The sequence below is a fragment of the Gopherus evgoodei genome, chromosome 7 (assembly GCF_007399415.2).
Source record: "Gopherus evgoodei ecotype Sinaloan lineage chromosome 7, rGopEvg1_v1.p, whole genome shotgun sequence".
Lineage (NCBI taxonomy): Eukaryota > Metazoa > Chordata > Testudines > Testudinidae > Gopherus > Gopherus evgoodei.
In genome coordinates this window covers 9,410,968-9,430,028 of record NC_044328.1, presented here as the reverse complement: position 1 = coordinate 9,430,028, position 19,061 = coordinate 9,410,968, and the positions used below count along the sequence as shown (strand labels likewise).

General features: G+C 41.6%; 1 protein-coding gene across 3 annotated transcripts in view; it reads right to left on the bottom strand.

Annotated features, from left to right (window-relative positions):
* Positions 1 to 12,536: 12,536 nt before the first annotated feature.
* The window catches only part of MXI1 (MAX interactor 1, dimerization protein), an 85,024-nt gene continuing 78,499 nt past the window's right edge, over positions 12,537 to 19,061 (bottom strand). For all 3 annotated transcript variants that reach the window (XM_030568113.1, XM_030568111.1, XM_030568112.1), the window contains 3 exons: positions 18,190 to 18,304; positions 16,868 to 17,039; positions 12,537 to 14,397 (listed from right to left, as the gene is read on the bottom strand). In XM_030568113.1, coding sequence (XP_030423973.1) covers positions 14,234 to 14,397; positions 16,868 to 17,039; positions 18,190 to 18,304 — 451 coding nt within the window. In that variant the 3' untranslated portion in view covers positions 12,537 to 14,233. The remainder of the gene's footprint in view (positions 14,398 to 16,867; positions 17,040 to 18,189; positions 18,305 to 19,061) is intronic.

Below are 19,061 nucleotides of genomic sequence, written 5' to 3'. Positions count from 1 at the left end.
AGAGCTGACCAGGACAGCACTGCTAGTAAATATCAGACCAGTCACCACTTTGGCAGGTCCTGTCTTACCCAGGGCCAGTTCCGGGCACCAGCTAAAGAAGTAGGTGCCTGGTGTAGCCAATACAAAGGGGTGGCACAGCCAGATCTTAGGTGGAAATTCGGCGACGAGTCCCTCTCTTCCTCTTTGAGCTGCTGCCGAAGAGGAAGTGAAGGACCTGCCTCCAAAGAATGGAGCGGTGCATGCTGCCAATGCCTCCCCCTATCACCACCACTTGGGGGCAGCAGAAAACCGGGAGCCAGCCCTGGTCTTTAATGTATTTCTGACTTTAAACTTGGGTTGACAGATGCAGAGTAGTAAAAAAACCTACTAGGTCTCAATAAAATTTCATAAAATTTATTTGTATGTTTTAAACAAGTTAATACAGATATCCACAAACAAAATTATTTTTAAATAATGAAAAATGCAACATCTTTGCAGCACTATCCCCATGTTATAAACAGATGGAGTCAGCAGCTGTGTTTTGTTTCAAAGACGGGCTTTTATGAGTCAGCACCAATCAATTGTGTGCTGTTCTTTTTCTCAAAGTAGCAAGTGGCTATAGCACCTGTGTAGTTACAGCACAAGAAATTAAATGTTCAGAGGAGCTCAGGAAAAAAAAACCTCATGAACACTTCAACAATCACAAATAAACTCACATTGTTAGATACACCTTAGAAAAATACTTTTGTCAGCAGATACACATTTAATTTCCAAACTGCATCTCCAGAATAGTAAGAGAGCATTATGCTGACACATAAGGGACTGTGTATGTTTCCCATCTTAAAGCACAAATTGCTACAGGAAACCCATAATCTAGTACAGTCTAAAACAGATTCTAACATGCAGATTGTACCCAATTGGTAAAATTGTAACAGCACAAACTTGACTCACAAATCGGAGAGATGGCTCTGTACGTAGGGAGAAATATTTATGCTGTATTAGTAAGAACCCACTTCTATTTCCCTTCCAAGACAATAGAAAAACTCCCATTGGCTCTATATGCATCACTGGTTTTTGGAAAGAATAGCAAATTTACATTCTGTGGAGGACAGTACTAGCCTCACGTCAGCTAGGTTTTTAAAAATAAAACAAGTATTTTTGTCAGATGCTTCAAATATTGAGAACAAAGCACTGAGGCCCTAGGGGAATCATACTGGCTATTGTAAATTTTATGGTCCAGATACACATCCATTCCTTTGTTTTCTAACTATGCCAAAGTTTGATTGTCACTTGACTTAGAGGTCTGAAAATACAAGGAAGGCCCTCGTTCAGCTTATAATTAAGTTTACTACTATTCAGAGCTGGCTGGAAAAAGATGGAAAATGTTTATTGGTCATTGACATTTCTCAAGCAGTTGTATTCAGCACTTAAATGGTTAGAAATATCTTGTAAAACTCACTCACTTGTGTTTCAATCACTAAAATAGTAAGTATGGGACAATAGGGTTTCTCTTTCCCTTCAAACAAGCCATGCTAGAATATAGATAACTTGGTGCTCATATTGCTCTTTGCATACTTTTGATTGCTGGGACTGGATGATGGGATGGATCACTCAATAAATTGCCCTGTTCTGTTCACTCCCTCTGAAGCATCTGGCAGTGGCTACTGTCAGAAGACAGGATATTGCGCTAGATAGACCATTGGTCTGACCCACTACTGCCATTCTTATACCTGCTTATAAAAATATTTTATTTAATCTCTAAATGGGTTAGTTTAAACTCAATATTGGCAAAGTGTTTGTGTAATATGCTAAATTATATGCATTTCTATCATCCTGCTGTTAACGAGATCTGCTTAAGCAACGTATTTTTAGTGTAAAAATATCAACACAAAACTAAACCCCTGGAGATGGTGTGTCATTTTATAACGGGACACTAGCACATAGCTAAAGTTCAATATTTAACCTACCTTACGATGATCACTTGGTCAAGTTAGGCGGAGAGAATGTTTATCAGAGGAGGTGCAAAGTTTTACGAAAACAGTTGTTGATGGAACATGCTTGGAAATAATTTTTCAAACACTTTGGGAAGAGGAAGCAATTTTTAGACCAGACTCAGCAAAGGCGCTACTCCTCAGTGAGACTATGCCCATGCTTACTTTCAAACTTGAGGTGCTTTTGCTGCAACCCTGTTAAAGTGTGGTTCAAATGTTTCTTTTTACAAGGCAATACGTGTATATTTTTGCACCCTCACATCACTTCAGAAGAGTTGGAGGGATTTTTCTCAAAAATTTCCAAAAAACAAATACCCCTAAAACAACCAACTGACCACCATGCCACTAGTAGGGAGAAATTAAGTTTGGAAACTTACACCCAAAAAAAAATTGAGGGGGGGAGGGGCTTCAGAAACTTCCTGTTTCGAGGAGAGGGTTAAATGGAAACTTTTCTGAACATAACCACAGTGAGTGCTATGAGTTGCTTGCTAGAATACTATTATCCCAAAGGAAGTTCTCTACATGATCTATTACCATTAAGTCTGTGTGGAAGTTGAAACCATGACTGTGACTTTAAAACCACCATGAAGATCAGCTTCTATCGTCCATTCTTTGGCTTTCATCTTTACAGCTAAATGGGAGAGTCTGCAAATGTTCTTGGAGGTCACAGTTATCTGGCTGGGCCAAATCCATCCCTGCTGTAATGTTAATCTCCATGGTGTGTTATAGAAGAGATGAATTTGGCCTATTGTGCATTTAGAAAAATGACTTTTCTGTCTCAGTAACATTTCTTTTAACAGTAATTGGAATCAAAGGCAGAACAGAGAAGAATACAAGATCTGGTTGGTCTGAAGATTGCTATGTTGCTCTCTTGGGTCCTTTGCTTGGTCAGATGTACTGGGAAATGTGAAAGTGTCCTCTAAGTCAATAAAATGGGGCTTGAAGAAGGGAAGTTCCATATAACCGTATGCTTTAAACTCCACACCACTACTGCCCCTAGAGTTTGAACTAATGGGACTCATTGGTTTTTACTTTTCTCTTCTAGTGTGATTGCTTGATTTTTGATCCATTTACACTGTATTGTTCCAGCATTTCCGAGTACACTTCACAAACCCATAATAGCTACTGGATGTTTTGCAGTATGGATTCTAAATCACCAAGAAATATGCTGACACCAATCAATGTCACCCGACTAGCTGAACAGACTAAGTAACATTTAGCACTCTCCCCTTCCCGCCCCTCCGAGTAGTACTTGTTCAAAGCACTGTGCAAACATTATCTTAATCCTCACCACATGGCTTGATGCAGGGCAATATCTATATTTACAGATCTGGAAACTGAGGCACAGATTAAGTGATTCACCCAAGACCAAAAGAGTCAGTGATGTGCCCAATCCACTAGACCGTGCAACCTCCTTTTAGCAAACATGATGTTCATCTGCAGTGGAACAAACTTGCAGATTAGGGAACTTTTCCACCATTATGTGGTCCCAAGAAAGTCAAGAGGCGTGCTCATAAATGGCAGCAAAAGAGAAGTATAAAGACAGACTCCTAACTGGAAGCACCACAGGGTAGGCTAGGTGAAAAAGATTAATTTATGATGCAGGAACCTGAGGCACATCCCTTCCGAAAACAGGAAGGTCCCGTCCTTGTAAAATGATAATTCAATTGAACAATGTTTTCAAAACGAGAATGCTTTCCATGTCTGCTGACCCCCCTCACATCCCATCAATCCTGTTTCCTACAGCAGTAGGGAATCAGCAATCACCTGGCTCCATCCACCCATAAGAAGGGTGTAGAATTCTAGGTGCCAACTGAGAAAGATGTGGTCAGCAAAGGACAATGTATAGGCTCATAAACATGAAATTCATCTTGCCAGCTATGTTTCACAGAGCATGCAAGATATTGCAATAAACAAGAACAAAGAGAAAAAAAGAGGAGCACTGGTAGGGTTATCAGTAGGGCCCTACCAAATTCACAGTCCATTTTGGTCAATTTCACAGACGTAGGATTTTAAAATTTGTAAATTTCATGATTTCAGCTATTTAAATCTGAAATGTGACGGTGTTGTAATTGTGGGAGTCCTGACCCCAAAAGGAATTGTGTGTGTGGGGGGTCACAAGGTTATTGTAGGGAGGGGGCTGTGGTATTGCTATCTTTATTTCTGCACTGCTGCTGCTCCTGCATGAATGGCATGGTATGGTGCTGCCACCCTTACTTCTGTGCTGCTGCTGGCAGGCCACTGCCTTCAGAGCTGGACACCTGGCTAATAGCCGCTGTTCTCCAGCCAGCCAGCTCTGAGGGCAGTGCAGAAGTAAGGGTGGCAATACTGCAACCCCCCCGCCCCCCTCACAACTCCCTTTTGGGTCAGGACTCTCAATTTGAGAAATGCTGGTCTCCCCCATGAAATCTGTCCAATATAGGGTAAAAGTGCACAAAAGACCAGATTTCATAAGGTGAGACCAGATTTCATGGTCCGTGATGCGTTTTTCATGGCTGTGAATTTGGCAGGGTTCTAGTTATCAGCCTTCCAGCACACAAGATGCACAGTGTCCGGCCCCAGGTCAACATTTCTAGAACTCTCCACCAGAGGGAGCAAACTTAATACACTCTGTATCTATGGTCCCTACCCTGCAAAGAAAAAACCCACAGCACCGTCTCAGAGCCGAAGTCAACTGAATCGGGCTTGAGCTGTGGGGCTAAAAACAGCAGTGTAGACATTCCCACGCAGGCTGGAGCCTGCGCTCTGAAACCCAGTGAGGGGGAAGGATTTCGGAGCCCAGGCTCCAGCCTAAGCCCGAACATTCACTCTGCTATTTTTATTCCCACAGCCCAAGAAAAGTGAGTTGGGCTCTGTGACTCAGCACTATGGGTTTTTCTTTGCTGTGTAGACACCCCTCTATGCTACCTCAGAACCTCAATCTCTCTGTCCCACTAGTAAGATATGGCAACGCCCATTTTTCAAGGGGAGGTGCGCACAGAAGTCTGGATCAAAGTTATTGTATTAGCTTCAAGTAAGCAGCCTACCTAATCTTTTAATGGTGAGCTTCTCATGCACATCTCTACTCTTGGGGTGAAATCCTGGTTCCCTTGCCATTGACTTCTGTGGGGTCAGGAGATCACTCCTGGGGACTGCAGCTACTCCCAGGTTTCAAGGAGAGGGAGTATGCCACGGAAATACTGGAACTCAAACATAACAAAAGTTATGACCCTGACAAAAATATTATCAACTTAGAGCAAGTAACTGCGGGCCTATCCTGCTCCCACTAACTTAATTTTGAAAACTCCCATTCATTTCAGTAGGAGCAGCCCAGGTCCTAAGGTAGTCCAAAGAATGAGCAGCACAAATGAAATCTATGCATACAGCGCAACAAGCAACCTAAGAGAAGACCAGACAACAAGGTGCTGGAGCTTGCAGCTCAGAAGCAGACCTTGCCAAACAAACAAGGTCAGAACTAAATTCATCTGCAAACGAGTGTCTAGGATAAAATTTAGTTAAAAAAATGTAAGTTAACCCCATTTTTCCCTACCTACAGGTCTCACAAGATAGATCACTTTGAGGCTGCCTTCTGTCAATGACATACCTCAAATGGAATGGGCTTTAAAATGACCTCCTCCAAAGAGTAACCATACCAAATGCAGCAAGCCAGCCATCCCCCCCACCTCATTCTCGGACACAAGATGACATGCTGTAATGTATTGGTGTCAAAAGAGGGAAAATACTGGACGGCCTTTTTAATGAGTTTTTTTGTGTAGCACAAGGACCTTTTAGAGACCTAATTTATGCGTAGAGGACTAACCAGTATGAGCTTCTGGGGGAGGCAGCATATGTGGAGGGTAACACGGATGGGATGATTAAAGGAAAGCCACCTTATTTCTGTAAAATTTAGTAGAGGATGGATTTGGAGCTTGCACTAGAGACTGTGTGGTTCACGGAATCTACAAGCCCAAGTAACTGCCACAACAAAAAATAACCTTATGTAGGAAACAAGCCTGGAAAAACATCAAGGAGGACGGCTGGTCAATTTTATGAGGACTAAAGAGATAGTTTGTGACGCAAAGTGCTATGTGATGAGAATAGGCAAGTTTAGATGGAGGAAAAGGAAATGTGTGTCTGCCATGTGGTGGTAAGCAGAAAGCTGATACTGCCGCTAAATGGATTAAAGTGGGAATAAAGTGCTTTGGATAAAAAGGACTCAATTCTGTTCCCACTAAAGTTAATGAGAGTTTCACTCTCTGCTGCTAAGGGACTAAGATAAGGCTTTAGAAGAAATGAGATAATGATGCAGTTGTTTATAGGGACAATAAAGGACTATGTGATTGGCATCATAGCAAAGGGGGCCCATAAGATAACTGACCTCTTCTAGTCAAGGCTGCATCTTCACTTGGCTCCATGGATTCCCCTGCAGACACACCAAACCATTTGGTGCCTGACCTTTCAGGAATGAACAAATTGCATAACTCCCAATCTATGCTACTAACCTACAATTTAAGAATTCCTGATCACAAATGGATGCAGCTCAAAAGGCAACACTGAAGCACATGTATCAGAGCTACATCCTCACCTAGACACACGCATCCTTGAACTCTAAGGCATGGAAAGCACAGAAGGTTTTGAAGTAAGTCTGAAGGAAGTGAATGTAGCTTCATTATCAACTTTTTTGTTGGGCAGGAGCTCGTCTAATGAGACTTTCCTGCTCATCTTATTGTAATTCAAATACCTCAAGACATGCATGTCTGACAACAGCTTCTAAGCCCAAGAGTAAAAGTATCTTACTCTGCTGTATCCTCTCTCACTAATACATGTTTCAGTAGCATCAAAGGTCACCCTCATCTGATGCTCCAATGAGGAAAGAACCTCTAGCCATAAACTAAGATTATACTTGACCAACATGCCTTAATTATTTGCCATTTGGGGATTATCATTCACATAAACTCTGTTGAAGGAACTGCACGTACCCAAGTTACAGTCTTGGGCACTGAAACCGTGGAGTTTTCCAGGCTCAGGGCCTCAATTACCCAACTCTCAAGGGGAGAGTGGGTATCACTAAAAGTGGTGTTCTGGGGTGGAAAGTACCTTTGGGACAGAGTTCAGACAATGCCTTAAGGAGGTTTATGTTGCAGAAATTCATTCTGGAATGGATTTTCTGTAGCTTCTCAACTTGGACTTAACCATATTGGTTAACAAACCTATGGAAACTATATGGACCCGTCAAAATCCTGCACCTTCTGCTATGCTTCTAAGTATGTAGCCAATATCTGAAATGTCCTCCAATCTCTCTCTCTCTTTTTTTTTTTTTTGAAAAAGAGCTGCTTGCACAAAGAACAATCCTGCTCTTCTGGGGGTTGGATCTGATTTCTAAAATGCAGAAAACTAGACAGAGGGGGGGAAAATGTCAGGATGTCAACACACACATAAAAGCCTTGATCCCAGACTTATGTTGACATAGTGGATTCTCAGGGGACAGTAACTAGTCATGGAGTTCCATCCAAGTGTGCTAGCACAGATGGGTAATATTAAAGGCTCAAATGTTTCAGCTTTGGATGAACAGTGTCTTAAGACAACAAATGGGAGACTTTCAGGAAGAACTGCATTACATAAGTCAGCTGAAGAAATTACTGCTATCTCAGTAATAACAGAATAGCACATGAATAGGTACGAAGATCAAAAGCTTTGGGGGGCATTTCTCAGTTCTGAAGAATGGGGAGAAGTAGATGCATAATTTTGACTTGCTTTGCTAGTTCTGTTGGAGCTAAGTGCTTTGGTGGAACCAAGGATTTCTCTACACACCCTCCCCCCCACACCCTGTTTTGTGAACTAGTTACATGCAGTGTTGCCAATTTAGTGATTGTTTGGACATTTGAATGGCAATTGAAACATTAATACACACTTTCAAAGCATATACAGTGTATGAAACTGTGTATCTGTAAAATTATAATAAATTTGAAAAGTATGAACATAGACTAGCTTCCTTATACAGCTGTTGTTTTTTATGACAATGTCAGTGCATTCATTTCAGTGATGTTGGCCAACCTAATAATTTCAAATTATGATTTGTAGCAGAGTCTAAATGAGCTCTAATTTGACAGCTAGTGATGATCTGGGGAAAAGGCTTCAGGACCAGATTATATTTACAGTCACACTTAATCTACCTAGGTATTCAGAAAACAGACCTGTGTTCCCCAAGTGATAGATTTTGGCTGGGGTTGGGTTACAAATTACTTTTGTGGGGTGTAATGAAATATTGTTATTCTTATTGTATGAGTAAAGGGCAGTAGAACTGTACTTAGCCTGTGCTGATTGAGTGCATCAAGAGAGAGCATGGGATCAGGTGTTGTGCTTGATGGTCTCCCTGAGTCACAAGTACGATTTGACCTGCTCCTCTCCACTGTTTAAAGACAGAGCTGATTAAACTCCATAGATTGTCTTTTGTTTTGTTATGTGACCATTACAGCTAAAATCACTGATAATCAGGTCTAAGCAGACAGTGTTTCTGTGGAAGAGACAGCCCAGTCTGCACTAACAGTGAAGTTCCCCCACTGAGAGCTCAGCTGAAATCTCTGAGAGCTGGTGGAACCTCAAGAGACCAACTCGCAGAGGTCACAGTGGCAGGTGGCAGCAGAAGGTGACTGCGCAGGGTCATTGGCAACAGAGTGGTGACGTGAACAGTGGCACAACAAACAGCCGTGGCCAGAGCGAACAGTGAGCAGCTGGAGGAACGAGAAAGGTGCCTTCTTGCCCCCGCCTGGGAGGTCAACTCATGAGAAAGCACCTCTGAGCTCTGAGTCTCCACTGACCAAGGACAATACTGGTGAGTGTTAATGAGGCTGTTAAGAATGCTAGAGACAAAATGCAGTTCATTCACACAAACATGTCTGTGGCATCATACTTTCTATTTAAGCAAGAGATATCACACACTAAAAACTGGAGGCCAATGTGAAATGCATTGTCACTTGTTCATCCTGAAGTTGAACACTGGTTCCGAACAAGACCAGCAAACGCTCATGATCTTTCTGCAAGAAACTCAACTGACTGGCTAGAAGCATGTGGTGCAACAGTGAAAGACTCAACAATTGAAAAAGTGAAGAACTCTCTCACCACATTCAAAAAATTTGCATACATGGCTGATGAATGCACTGATGCAAATAGGCATAAGTATTAGGGCACTGTGTACATTATCGTGATGTCAGTGGTAGGCCAGTAGATGCATTTCTAGATGTTCAAGTTACAGAAGAATCGGTGACAACCCACATCTTAGAGTTAAATGCTTGTCAACTGGACCCCAAACAGATGGCTGCTTGTTCATTTGATGGAGCTGCAAACTTCTCTGGAAGACATGGTGGAGTACAAGCTTTGCTCAGAGAAAAGTGTAACCCTAATCTCTCCTATACACACTGCAGAGGCCATCTATTCCAACTGCGGCTAGTACAAGCTGCAGACTCTTCAAAAGACATTTTAAAAAAGCTATAAATGTAATGTCTTCATTATATTCTTTTTTCAGCAAGAGTCCAAAAAGACTGAGTATCTTGGAAAATACAGAAGATACACTGGTACTGAAGTTCAAATTAGTCCAGCCTGGGAAAACCCTCTGGCATTCTCATGAACGATCGTTGGCTGTTGTCTTAAAATTACTCCAGCCGTTATTACTGGCTTTGGAAAGTATCTACCAAGATGGGATTGATCTAAGTAGTGAGGCTGGTGAATTACTTTCACTACTACATTCGTTCTCTCTCTTGTAAGTCTACTGTTGAAACCACTTGGGTCATTAAACAATGCCATCCAGGCATCTGCTATAAAATAGTAGATCTTTGTCCAGCAATAGAAGCTACATTTGGATCAGAGAGCTATCCATTGAAAAAGTACTGGAAGATGCAAAGACTTCAGTCCAGAAGTTGACTAATGAAGGCATTTATATTGAATCCTTAAGTGAAGAGGACAAGAAGTGTTTGTTGACAACTGAAAAAGTACACAGACTTGATTCTTAAAAATCTACAATAGTGACTTCTAGATTCTACTCAACCTCTATGTCGCTTTTACAGATCCCTGTCCTATAAAACACCAACAGTTGGGTGGAGTGAGGCACTACCAACAATGGGGCTACCATATGCTCAGGACAGGAGAGAGAATTTGAACACAGAGTGGAATATCATACGACGAATGAATGAAGATTTGACTTCAACTTCTTTTTTATCATCACTAGTGGCTCAACCCAATCTTTATGCTATGTTTCCTGGGATGAAAGAAATAGGAATTCATCTCTTGCTACTCCCAGTCACAACAGCTACAGTTGAGCGTTCTTTTTCATTACAGAATAGAATTTTGCATTCAGAAAGAAGTCACCTTCTGCCTGATCATGTGAATGAACTAATGAGCATATCAGCTGAAGGACTGGAAGTACTGGACATGAGAACCCACCAAAGATGAACGCATTGCATTCAAGAAGTTCATTAACAGAGTTGTGCAAAAATATAACAAGAAACCAAGAAGGATGTAGATGTCGTGCTTCATAGAAGGCTTGAGTAGCCAACTTTAATTTGTGTGATGATTTTAAAACATGAGTTAAATCTAATAAAATGGTAATGAAACAATTTTCAGTTTTTACTATGGTGCCATACAGCCCAGCTTCACCCTCATGGACTCACCCCTCATCATCCCTGACACACACACCTCCCATAAATTCAAACACCCCCCCCCCCCAATTTCAATTCCTGGGGAAAACAAGATCAGACATGCTTCCTTGGATTTACATCTCAAGCTGATGACTCTGTTTGAAAAGACAGAAGGGAATTTAGCAGCAACTGATATTTTTAAGGCTGGTGGTGATCTTTAAGCAGATCCAAAACACTAGACTATTATGGCTTATCACAAAGGGGACGATTACTTTGATTTTTATGTTTTATAACCAGAAGGGACCGTCACCTAATCTGATTTACATAATATAGGCCAATTAGCTATGATGATCTGCTCGATCATTGATGGTGGCTTCTTTGGGCCAATCTGCTGTCTTGGACATTCCGATGCAAAAGGCTAGAACAACAAAACAAAATAACTAACGTTAATTTAGTTTTTAGAAGAACCTATAAAGAAAAGCTAGTGCTAACAATATAGTATTAAAGCAATGAAAAAGGGATTGAACCAATATCACAAAGCAGCTGTGGAAACATTTCTCTCACACAGCAGATCTTCCACTAACGTCCAGAGGTGTGAAAGGAACTGATACAATGAAATCCCTAGAAGGGACTCAATCACCAATAAGCAGCCAACTTTTGTCATTAACTACTATTATAAAGATTTGTAGGATAATTGTGTTTGTCCTTTAAAGGCTCTCTCTATGAGGACACTGATAAGTGACCCACCCAATGAATCAGCAAGTAAGACAGCATAGATGGAAGCTACCAAGTGGATTACATTTCCCTCCCTTCCAGCTGCAGTATTTGGAATTGAAATTTCCAGATATTTCAAGACCCTTGACTGCACTCCTAAAGATGACAGCCAATATCAAAGTGATCCCAAAGGGCATACAATGGGTGGCTTTACTGGAAAGCCTTTCAGAAAAATTGGTTCCAAAAACACACTCTGGGATAGCCCTACTCTGCCTGGACTGCCCAACACTGATTTTCTTCCTTTACAAAAAAAATTAAAATAGATAAAGTTCTCTAACTTTTATATTTCTCAAATGTGATTTATTTGCCAAGCAACCTTTTTACCATCGCCCACGTGTACTTTTTGATCCAAAAAATACACAGCCAAAAGAGGAAGAACCAGAAGGCTGTCCAGGATGGCTGGAGTTCCCTAGTGATCGTGAATAGTGGGACTCATCTCCAAAGAAGCTGAACACCACAAGAGTCCATCGACAGTAACTGAAGATCATCCTCTGTCTGTGTTAAGTTCTTTTCCACCATTTCATTGCTGCAGTGAGACTACCACAAAATTGTGGCTATCAGAGCTCATTTGAACAGTGTCAGGTATAAATTCCAGCTGTTGATCATTCTAGTATGGGCAAACATTGGTAGTTGTGGGGGCTTAGTCAATGATTATCAGTTCACACGTGATCCTTCAATCTTTATGCACTTGATTTCTTCTTACTAATATGAGTAGCCTCATTGATGTAAGGTGATAAATACATGTAACAATCCATAGCTGCCTACATACAGGTTCTAGAATTGTTATCAAGGATCAATTCCATGATATGCAGCCTGAAAATAAAACAAAGAATCTCCAACCCCAATTCAGCTGAAGGAATAACTCCATTAACTGGCTGGTTTGTATTGCTGCTGAGGACAGCCATCAAAGCATGGAAAGATTATTCCTCCACTCCATGAAGAGGGATTTTGTCTCTCATACTGTATGACGTCATATCACAGGGGGGATTTGGTAACATAGGAATGTTCAAACACATGCAATTTATAGAAATTAGACAAAATCTACATGAAATGATTCAGGATTTTCTTTTCGCGGGATTAAAGGGGAATACACTTTTTTCCCCTCCAGGCACAAGAAGAGCCCAAGAATGAACATGTGTATGCTAAAGTCAGATGAGCAACCAAGACGGAGGAACACAATTCATTTCAGATCCAGAAATATTTAATGGTGTTAAAGTGCTACTTTAATGTGGGACCATATTCTAACATATAAACACAATTCTACTGCACTGCTAAATAAGGTTGTCTTCATTTTTTTTTTTGCCCAGCCCTACCTAAAAACAATTAAAAAAAAAAAAGGACTGAAATTAACAACCAATAAGTTACGAATTTTATAAAGCATTTTTTTCCTTTTATTTTTTTCCTTAGTAATGAGAGGGTAGTTAAATTACTTAAAGGTATACAAAATTTCAAACAATGCCATTGGTGAGGTCTCTTTAAGAAGGTTTTTAACCTGGAAAACAAAAATATAATTCTCACCATTAAAAAAAAAAAAAAGACAAAACAAGAAAGCAAAGCCCTCAAAGTGCAGGTTAGAAATCTCACCTCCAAGAAAATTATAAAATATTCGATACAATAGCTCTCAACAGCAACAGCACCTGCTCAGGTGAGATACTGGATACACACGGGGATGTGCGCAGGCCAAATGTTACATTAAGATGAGACAAGTGCTGAGCTTAACTATGTTAACTATTGAACTATGACTACTGTAGGGGATCAGGTGCCTTCAAAGTTTGCAAGGGGAATGACTAAAAAACAGGAAACCAAAAAACTCAGCAACCCTGACCTTTCCAAGCCAGCACAGACCTTGTTCGTTTTGTGCACGGCAAAGAGCATTTTTGTGTTTCACCAGGTCAAGTGCTGCATCAAAACAGATACCTTTTCAGTGGTGTTAATCCATTATAAAAGACATCTAAAAAGACGTGTCACATTTGGAGTGTTTTTACTCCCAACACATTTACAAACGTTTATCAAAAGATCTTTAAATAAAAAAAGGTCATAGTGGCTCAGAATCTGGGCATGACTTTCCACACGCTGGTTTCTTTCTGTCAGAGAGAGAGAGAGAGTCTCTCTCTTTCTCTCTAGGGGAGCACTGCTGTTGGACTCCACAATGCAGCCCGCCACGTGCTGGTGGATTACAGTTTAGTACCCTAGTGCTAGCAGTGTGATAAAGGTACTTGCTTTAAATGATGTCCAATAGAACGTTGAGCCGAATGGTGATTTCTCCTGAAAAATCTTCACTGTTGCCTCTCTCTCTGGGCATGAACTGAACACCTATTATTATTCATAGGTTGTGTGATACGTCTTCATGGCCAAGCTGCTGTGACTTCCTGCTATGTTACTATAATGCCTGATGGTGATCACACATTAGGACAGAGTCATTTCAGGACCAGGAAAGTTCCAGAAGGGTCTAAACCAAGTTGTTCTATCTGAATGCAGTATGAGAAAAACTGGACGTTTCTCAGATCTAATGACAAATTGAAAGAGAGAGGGGCTGAATCTCCACTATCCTCTTTCAAATAAACAAAGTCAAAGCAAAGTAATTCATCATGTAAGGGCCAAATCCCACTGAAGCCAACTGGAGTTTTGTCACTGACTTCAGAAGGGCCAGGGTTCAGTCTCACTACACTAGGGGAAACCAGGCTTTTGCAATATGACCCAATGGACATACATGGGTTCCTATGGAGGCCTCCTATTGCCCAAGGGGTACATATACATAGGTCTGTTCCGGTCTAGCTGTTGACATGTCATTTCTAAAAGAGGATACTGCATCTAGAATCCAGTTTGAACTCCGATTACTCCAGTGGAATAATCCGCCCTGCACTGTTGTCTCACTTTGTTCTAGGAAGCGAACGAGAGTTTGACGCTGGCGCTGGAATAACCCTCATCACTCCCAACACTCTGCAAGCTGCTATGATCATCAATGTCACTGATGCTGGTTGTGCTGATATCATCCACTTCTCCATGGGAGAACTCTGTGCTTTCAACATCCACTTCAATCTCCTCTGCAAAGAAAACGACACACACGCAGGTTAGTGTCATCGCAGGCAGCTACGCCTTGAACTCTACAATCCACAAATGATCAACATTCCAGGTATAAAATAAGCATCACACGGTACAATTCACAATGATTTCCAAAAGCTGGGGGGGGGGGCGGGCAGAGTGCTTGTTTCAGCAAGGAGGATGCTGTCTCAATGTGTTTCAAAGGCATTACTAAACTTTTTTGCTGCCAGCCAACCCCAAACTCCCAAGCTAGGAACTGGGTTCAAAAAGGAATTAGACACGTTCATGGTGGATAGGTCCATGAATGGCTATTAGCCAGATGGCCAGGGACATAATCTCATGCTCTGGGTGTCCCTAAACCTCTCACTGCCAGAAGCTGGAACTGGATGACAGCAGATGGATCACTCAATAAATTGCCCTGTTTTGTTCATTCCCTCTGAAGCATCTAGTAATGGCCACTGTCTGAAGATAGGATACTGAATGAGATGAGATCCAGTATGGACATTATGTTCTTAAGATGAAGAACTCAGCAGAGTTTGGATATATCATTATTCAGTGGCTCTGCTCTGCAGGGCCGTGGAAGAACCTGTGTTAAGCAGCACCACAGCGTTCAGCCCCGGTGCGTGGAGTCTAGCTACTTTGCCATCATTGCCACCCTGGTTCTGTGGGCCTGGGCATTCCCCCAAGCTTGGACTGACTTTATCACCATGAGAGCAGACTGCTTTCAATGTCCTCTGCAACTCAGATATCAAGATGATGATAAGCTCTTCCAGGTCAGGGGCTCTCACTTTCTGTGTTTGCACAGTGTTTAGCACAACACAGATCTGGGTCTTTCAGAGACTACAGTGACAAATAGCAGCACTGGGAGACATCTTACAGTTGTGATAGCTGAGAGAGCTATATAGGGTACTGTAGTGTGTTTCTATAGGGATACAGGGTACCATGTTGAACAGCACTTTGGTGACTTTTGGCCATCAATGTCAATAAGACTGAAGCTCCCAAGTCACTGAAATGCTTTTGAAAATTTTACCCACAGACCTTAAAAACAACACCACTAAAAAATAAATGAAAAATATTGGCAAAAACAGTGAAGCTCACAGATCACTAATAAACAGATGGACAATCCCTGTGCTCTTTGTTGGTTCTTTATGATTAAGGCTATGATTTAGGAACGGAGGTCATGGAAGTCACAGATTCCGTGACTTTACTGGACCTCTGTGATCTCTTCAGCTGCGGGGGCTGGAGCCATGGTTGGGGCAGGAGCCGTGGCTATGCTCCCCACATAGCCCCGCTATGGGGGCCGCAGGTGGGCCATGTGCTCTTGCTCTGCAGCAGGGGTTGCATGGGGCTGTGCATCTCTGTCACGTGGCTTGTACACTTATTTTTAGTAAAAGTCACAGACAGGTCATAGGCTCCTTGAATTTTTGTTTGTTGTCTGTGACCTATCCGTGACTTTTACTAAAAATAAGCATGACAAAATCTTAGCCTTATTTATGATATATAAAGGAAGTCAGATTTTTTTTAAATAATTCTGCTTCATCTTAACATCACACCTCCAAGTCTTCTCTGCCCTTTTTTTCCTGAGAGAGACTTTTATGTCCAGTTTGAGCACTAGTAGGATTATATCATCACAGATACCAAGCAAGTGGTTGAGTAAAACTTTATGGTTTTGTTAAAAACATATTTAACTGTAACACTTGCCACACAGTTGGGAGAAAAAATCTCTGTGTAAGATTCAACATTCCTCCCCTCCCTCCCCCCTTCAGGGTAGGGAGGAGAAAGCACTTGCTTCATATGCAAATCCTTCAGAGGAATTGTCCAATAAAATGGGAAAGACAAGTCCTTAACTTAGAAATAGCAGGAACAAGCAGAAAATGGAACTCTGATTTCTGAAACTTCCTTCTAGGCATTCGCTTTACATTATAAAGAGGAGGAGCATAATCCATGTTTATACTTTGAAGCATGTGTTTGGTTACTGACTTGGGATCATGGATCATTGTTTTTAAAACAAAGCGTTTGCATTCTGACTTCAGACAACTGTTCAAATACAGCGGTCAAGTTCAAATGCCACAAGAATCACCTAAATCCACAATCACGACCCCTTTCCTCAACTTAAGCAAGACTGACCAATAACTGAGGCAGAATGACATGACAAAGCACACATCTTTTGCTCGGCAAATACAGAGACCCATTCAATGGCAAAGCAAAGAGGCAAGTTTAACAGGAAGAGCACAATGGAAGGAAGGAATCAGTCGCCACTCTCTCAAATTTTCAGGAGAGTTCAGTGTTTATCCTGATGCATCCCTTTTTGTAGATCCACAGATTCTAAGGTTAGAAGGGTCCACTGTAGTCATCTCATCTGACCTCCTGTATAACACAGGCCATAAGATTTCCCTAATTAATTCCTGTTTGAGCTAGAGCAGATCTTTTTGAAAAGTATTTTAATTAAGCTGGACACATTAGAACACCTACCTCGCTCTGAATCCGAGCGATCAGAGGAAATGGTTGAGCCAATGCTGTCCATTCGTATTCGTTCTATCTCCTGAGGACCCTGCAGTTGTTCCAGCCTTCTCTTTAAGAATCTTTGTTCTCGTTCCAGGTTTTCAAGCTGGTGTTGGCTTCTCCTCTCGGCCTCCTCAAGTTTCTGACATGATAAAATATGACTTGATTATGACTTTAATTCTTGTTTTCTACAGCGCAGCCATATACTTTGCTTCAGATTTTCCCATGTTCTGAAAGGATTTATGCTCAGATAAGTATCGGATCAGACTGCCCTTCAGTCACTAGTAGAAATGAAGTCTACTTGTGTCTTTGTTGGTTTACACCTTTGCTAGATCTTACATAATTGTACAAGGAGGATTTTGAGGGGTGAATGAATACAGGATTTTTTTTAAATTGTTCTTTATAAACATGAAATTAACCAATAAGCTGCATCACTGACTTCATCCACCAGGGGGCCTCAATTCCCTTAATTAAACAGATTCTCTATTTGTTATGATCACTTGTAACACAAAAATTTGCCCTGGGATGTTTGGCTTTCTTGTTGCTTGGTTTAGTAGGTACTTCTCAGAAGCAGTTTTCCATTTAAATAGCAATTTATGTAACCTGCTACAGACTCCTTTGATCACAGCTGCGAAATCTACGAGACCAATGTTCTTTGTTTCTGGATGGCCAACCATTTGCACAAGATGGGAGTCATTTCAGGCTAACACTTTCCTTTAAGCAGGGCTCCCTCCCTTACCAACCCGGAGCTGCAACAAAGGATATAGGTATATTCTTGATCCCCACAAGACTGGATTTTCTTTTTACACTTTACTTTGCCAGAAGCAATCTACGAAGGGCTTTGGGAAGGTTGGAGAACCACAGATGAAAGACGGAAACAATAAGACATCAACCCTGTTTCACTCTAGAGGCCTATACTGATTCGCCAGCAGGGGGAACGCACTGGAGTGACAGAAGTTACATTTTCCATCAAACTGCAGCCCTTCAATCACATTAGATGTGTTTCTACTTTAAAAAAGAGCAAGATCTGCTACTGTCTTCCCCCAATCACAATACAGAACAGGTTCCTTGCTCCCCTAATCAATCATTTCCAGAGTTAACAGAGTTTATTGTGGACTCTCTGAACAACCCATGTTGTAATAATGGATGATTTAACCGAAGGAGCAATACATTTGAGAGGTATTAGTCTCAGTGAGAGCTGATTTACCTCTGGACAGTGGGTGAGTGATTGGTGCAGTTAAAAACAGTCCAGATGGAAAGCATCTGGGAAGCTTGGGAAAAGCAGTGCTTACCTTGATGTGTGCTTTGGCTTTGTTAAGCAGCCCAAGGGTTGTGTGCCGGGTGCAGTCTGGTCCTAGTGGTATCAGAACCTTTAAACGTTCTAAGCACAGGCGTAGGTGAGCACGTCTGGAGGAGGAGAGACACTGATTAGGAGCTGCAGCCTTATAAAGGACAAAAATCAAACTCATTTTCTCCCCAGCAGGCTTGATTTTCCAGCATCACCCTGTTTCCCTCAGATACCTTATGCCCTGCCATTAAATGTTTACACTGCAAACACTAGTCACTCAAAAACATTAGCCCTATTGCTAACCTCTGACAGACAGTTTATTTCCTTGTGCTCACACCTGATAACCTGTCTCGGCTGGATGAACTTTGGGGAGAAAAAATGCACTGAGGCAACAGTAGTCTGCTTGGTTTCACATAACTTCAAACTGCCAGCTATTTGCAGTCTACTACACTGTGTAGACTTGTATATCAAGGCACTTTCAAGTGCCGAATGGTGTTACACACTAGCACATTAATGGTTAAGGAAAAAACCTAACTTTATATATTGAACTATGTAACATTCACTGCCCATTTTCCTCTTTTTCCAGCCACATCAGGCAAAAAGGAAGCCTAACTGACTGCAGCAAACTCCTTACCGCAAAGTGACTGAATTACACATCACACTGATTAAAGGGTCAGATCTGCACGCTTTGGGCATTCTGACTGCAAGGAACACAGGGCTGCACATTTTCTAGCCCAGTGTTTGAAATCTTGCTGTCAACCCTTTGCCTATTTCTGCTTCCAGCCCTTGCACTATATTCATAGATTCTAGGACTGGAAGGGACCTCGAGAGGTCGAGTCCAGTCCCCTGCCCTCATGGCAGGACCAAATACTGTCT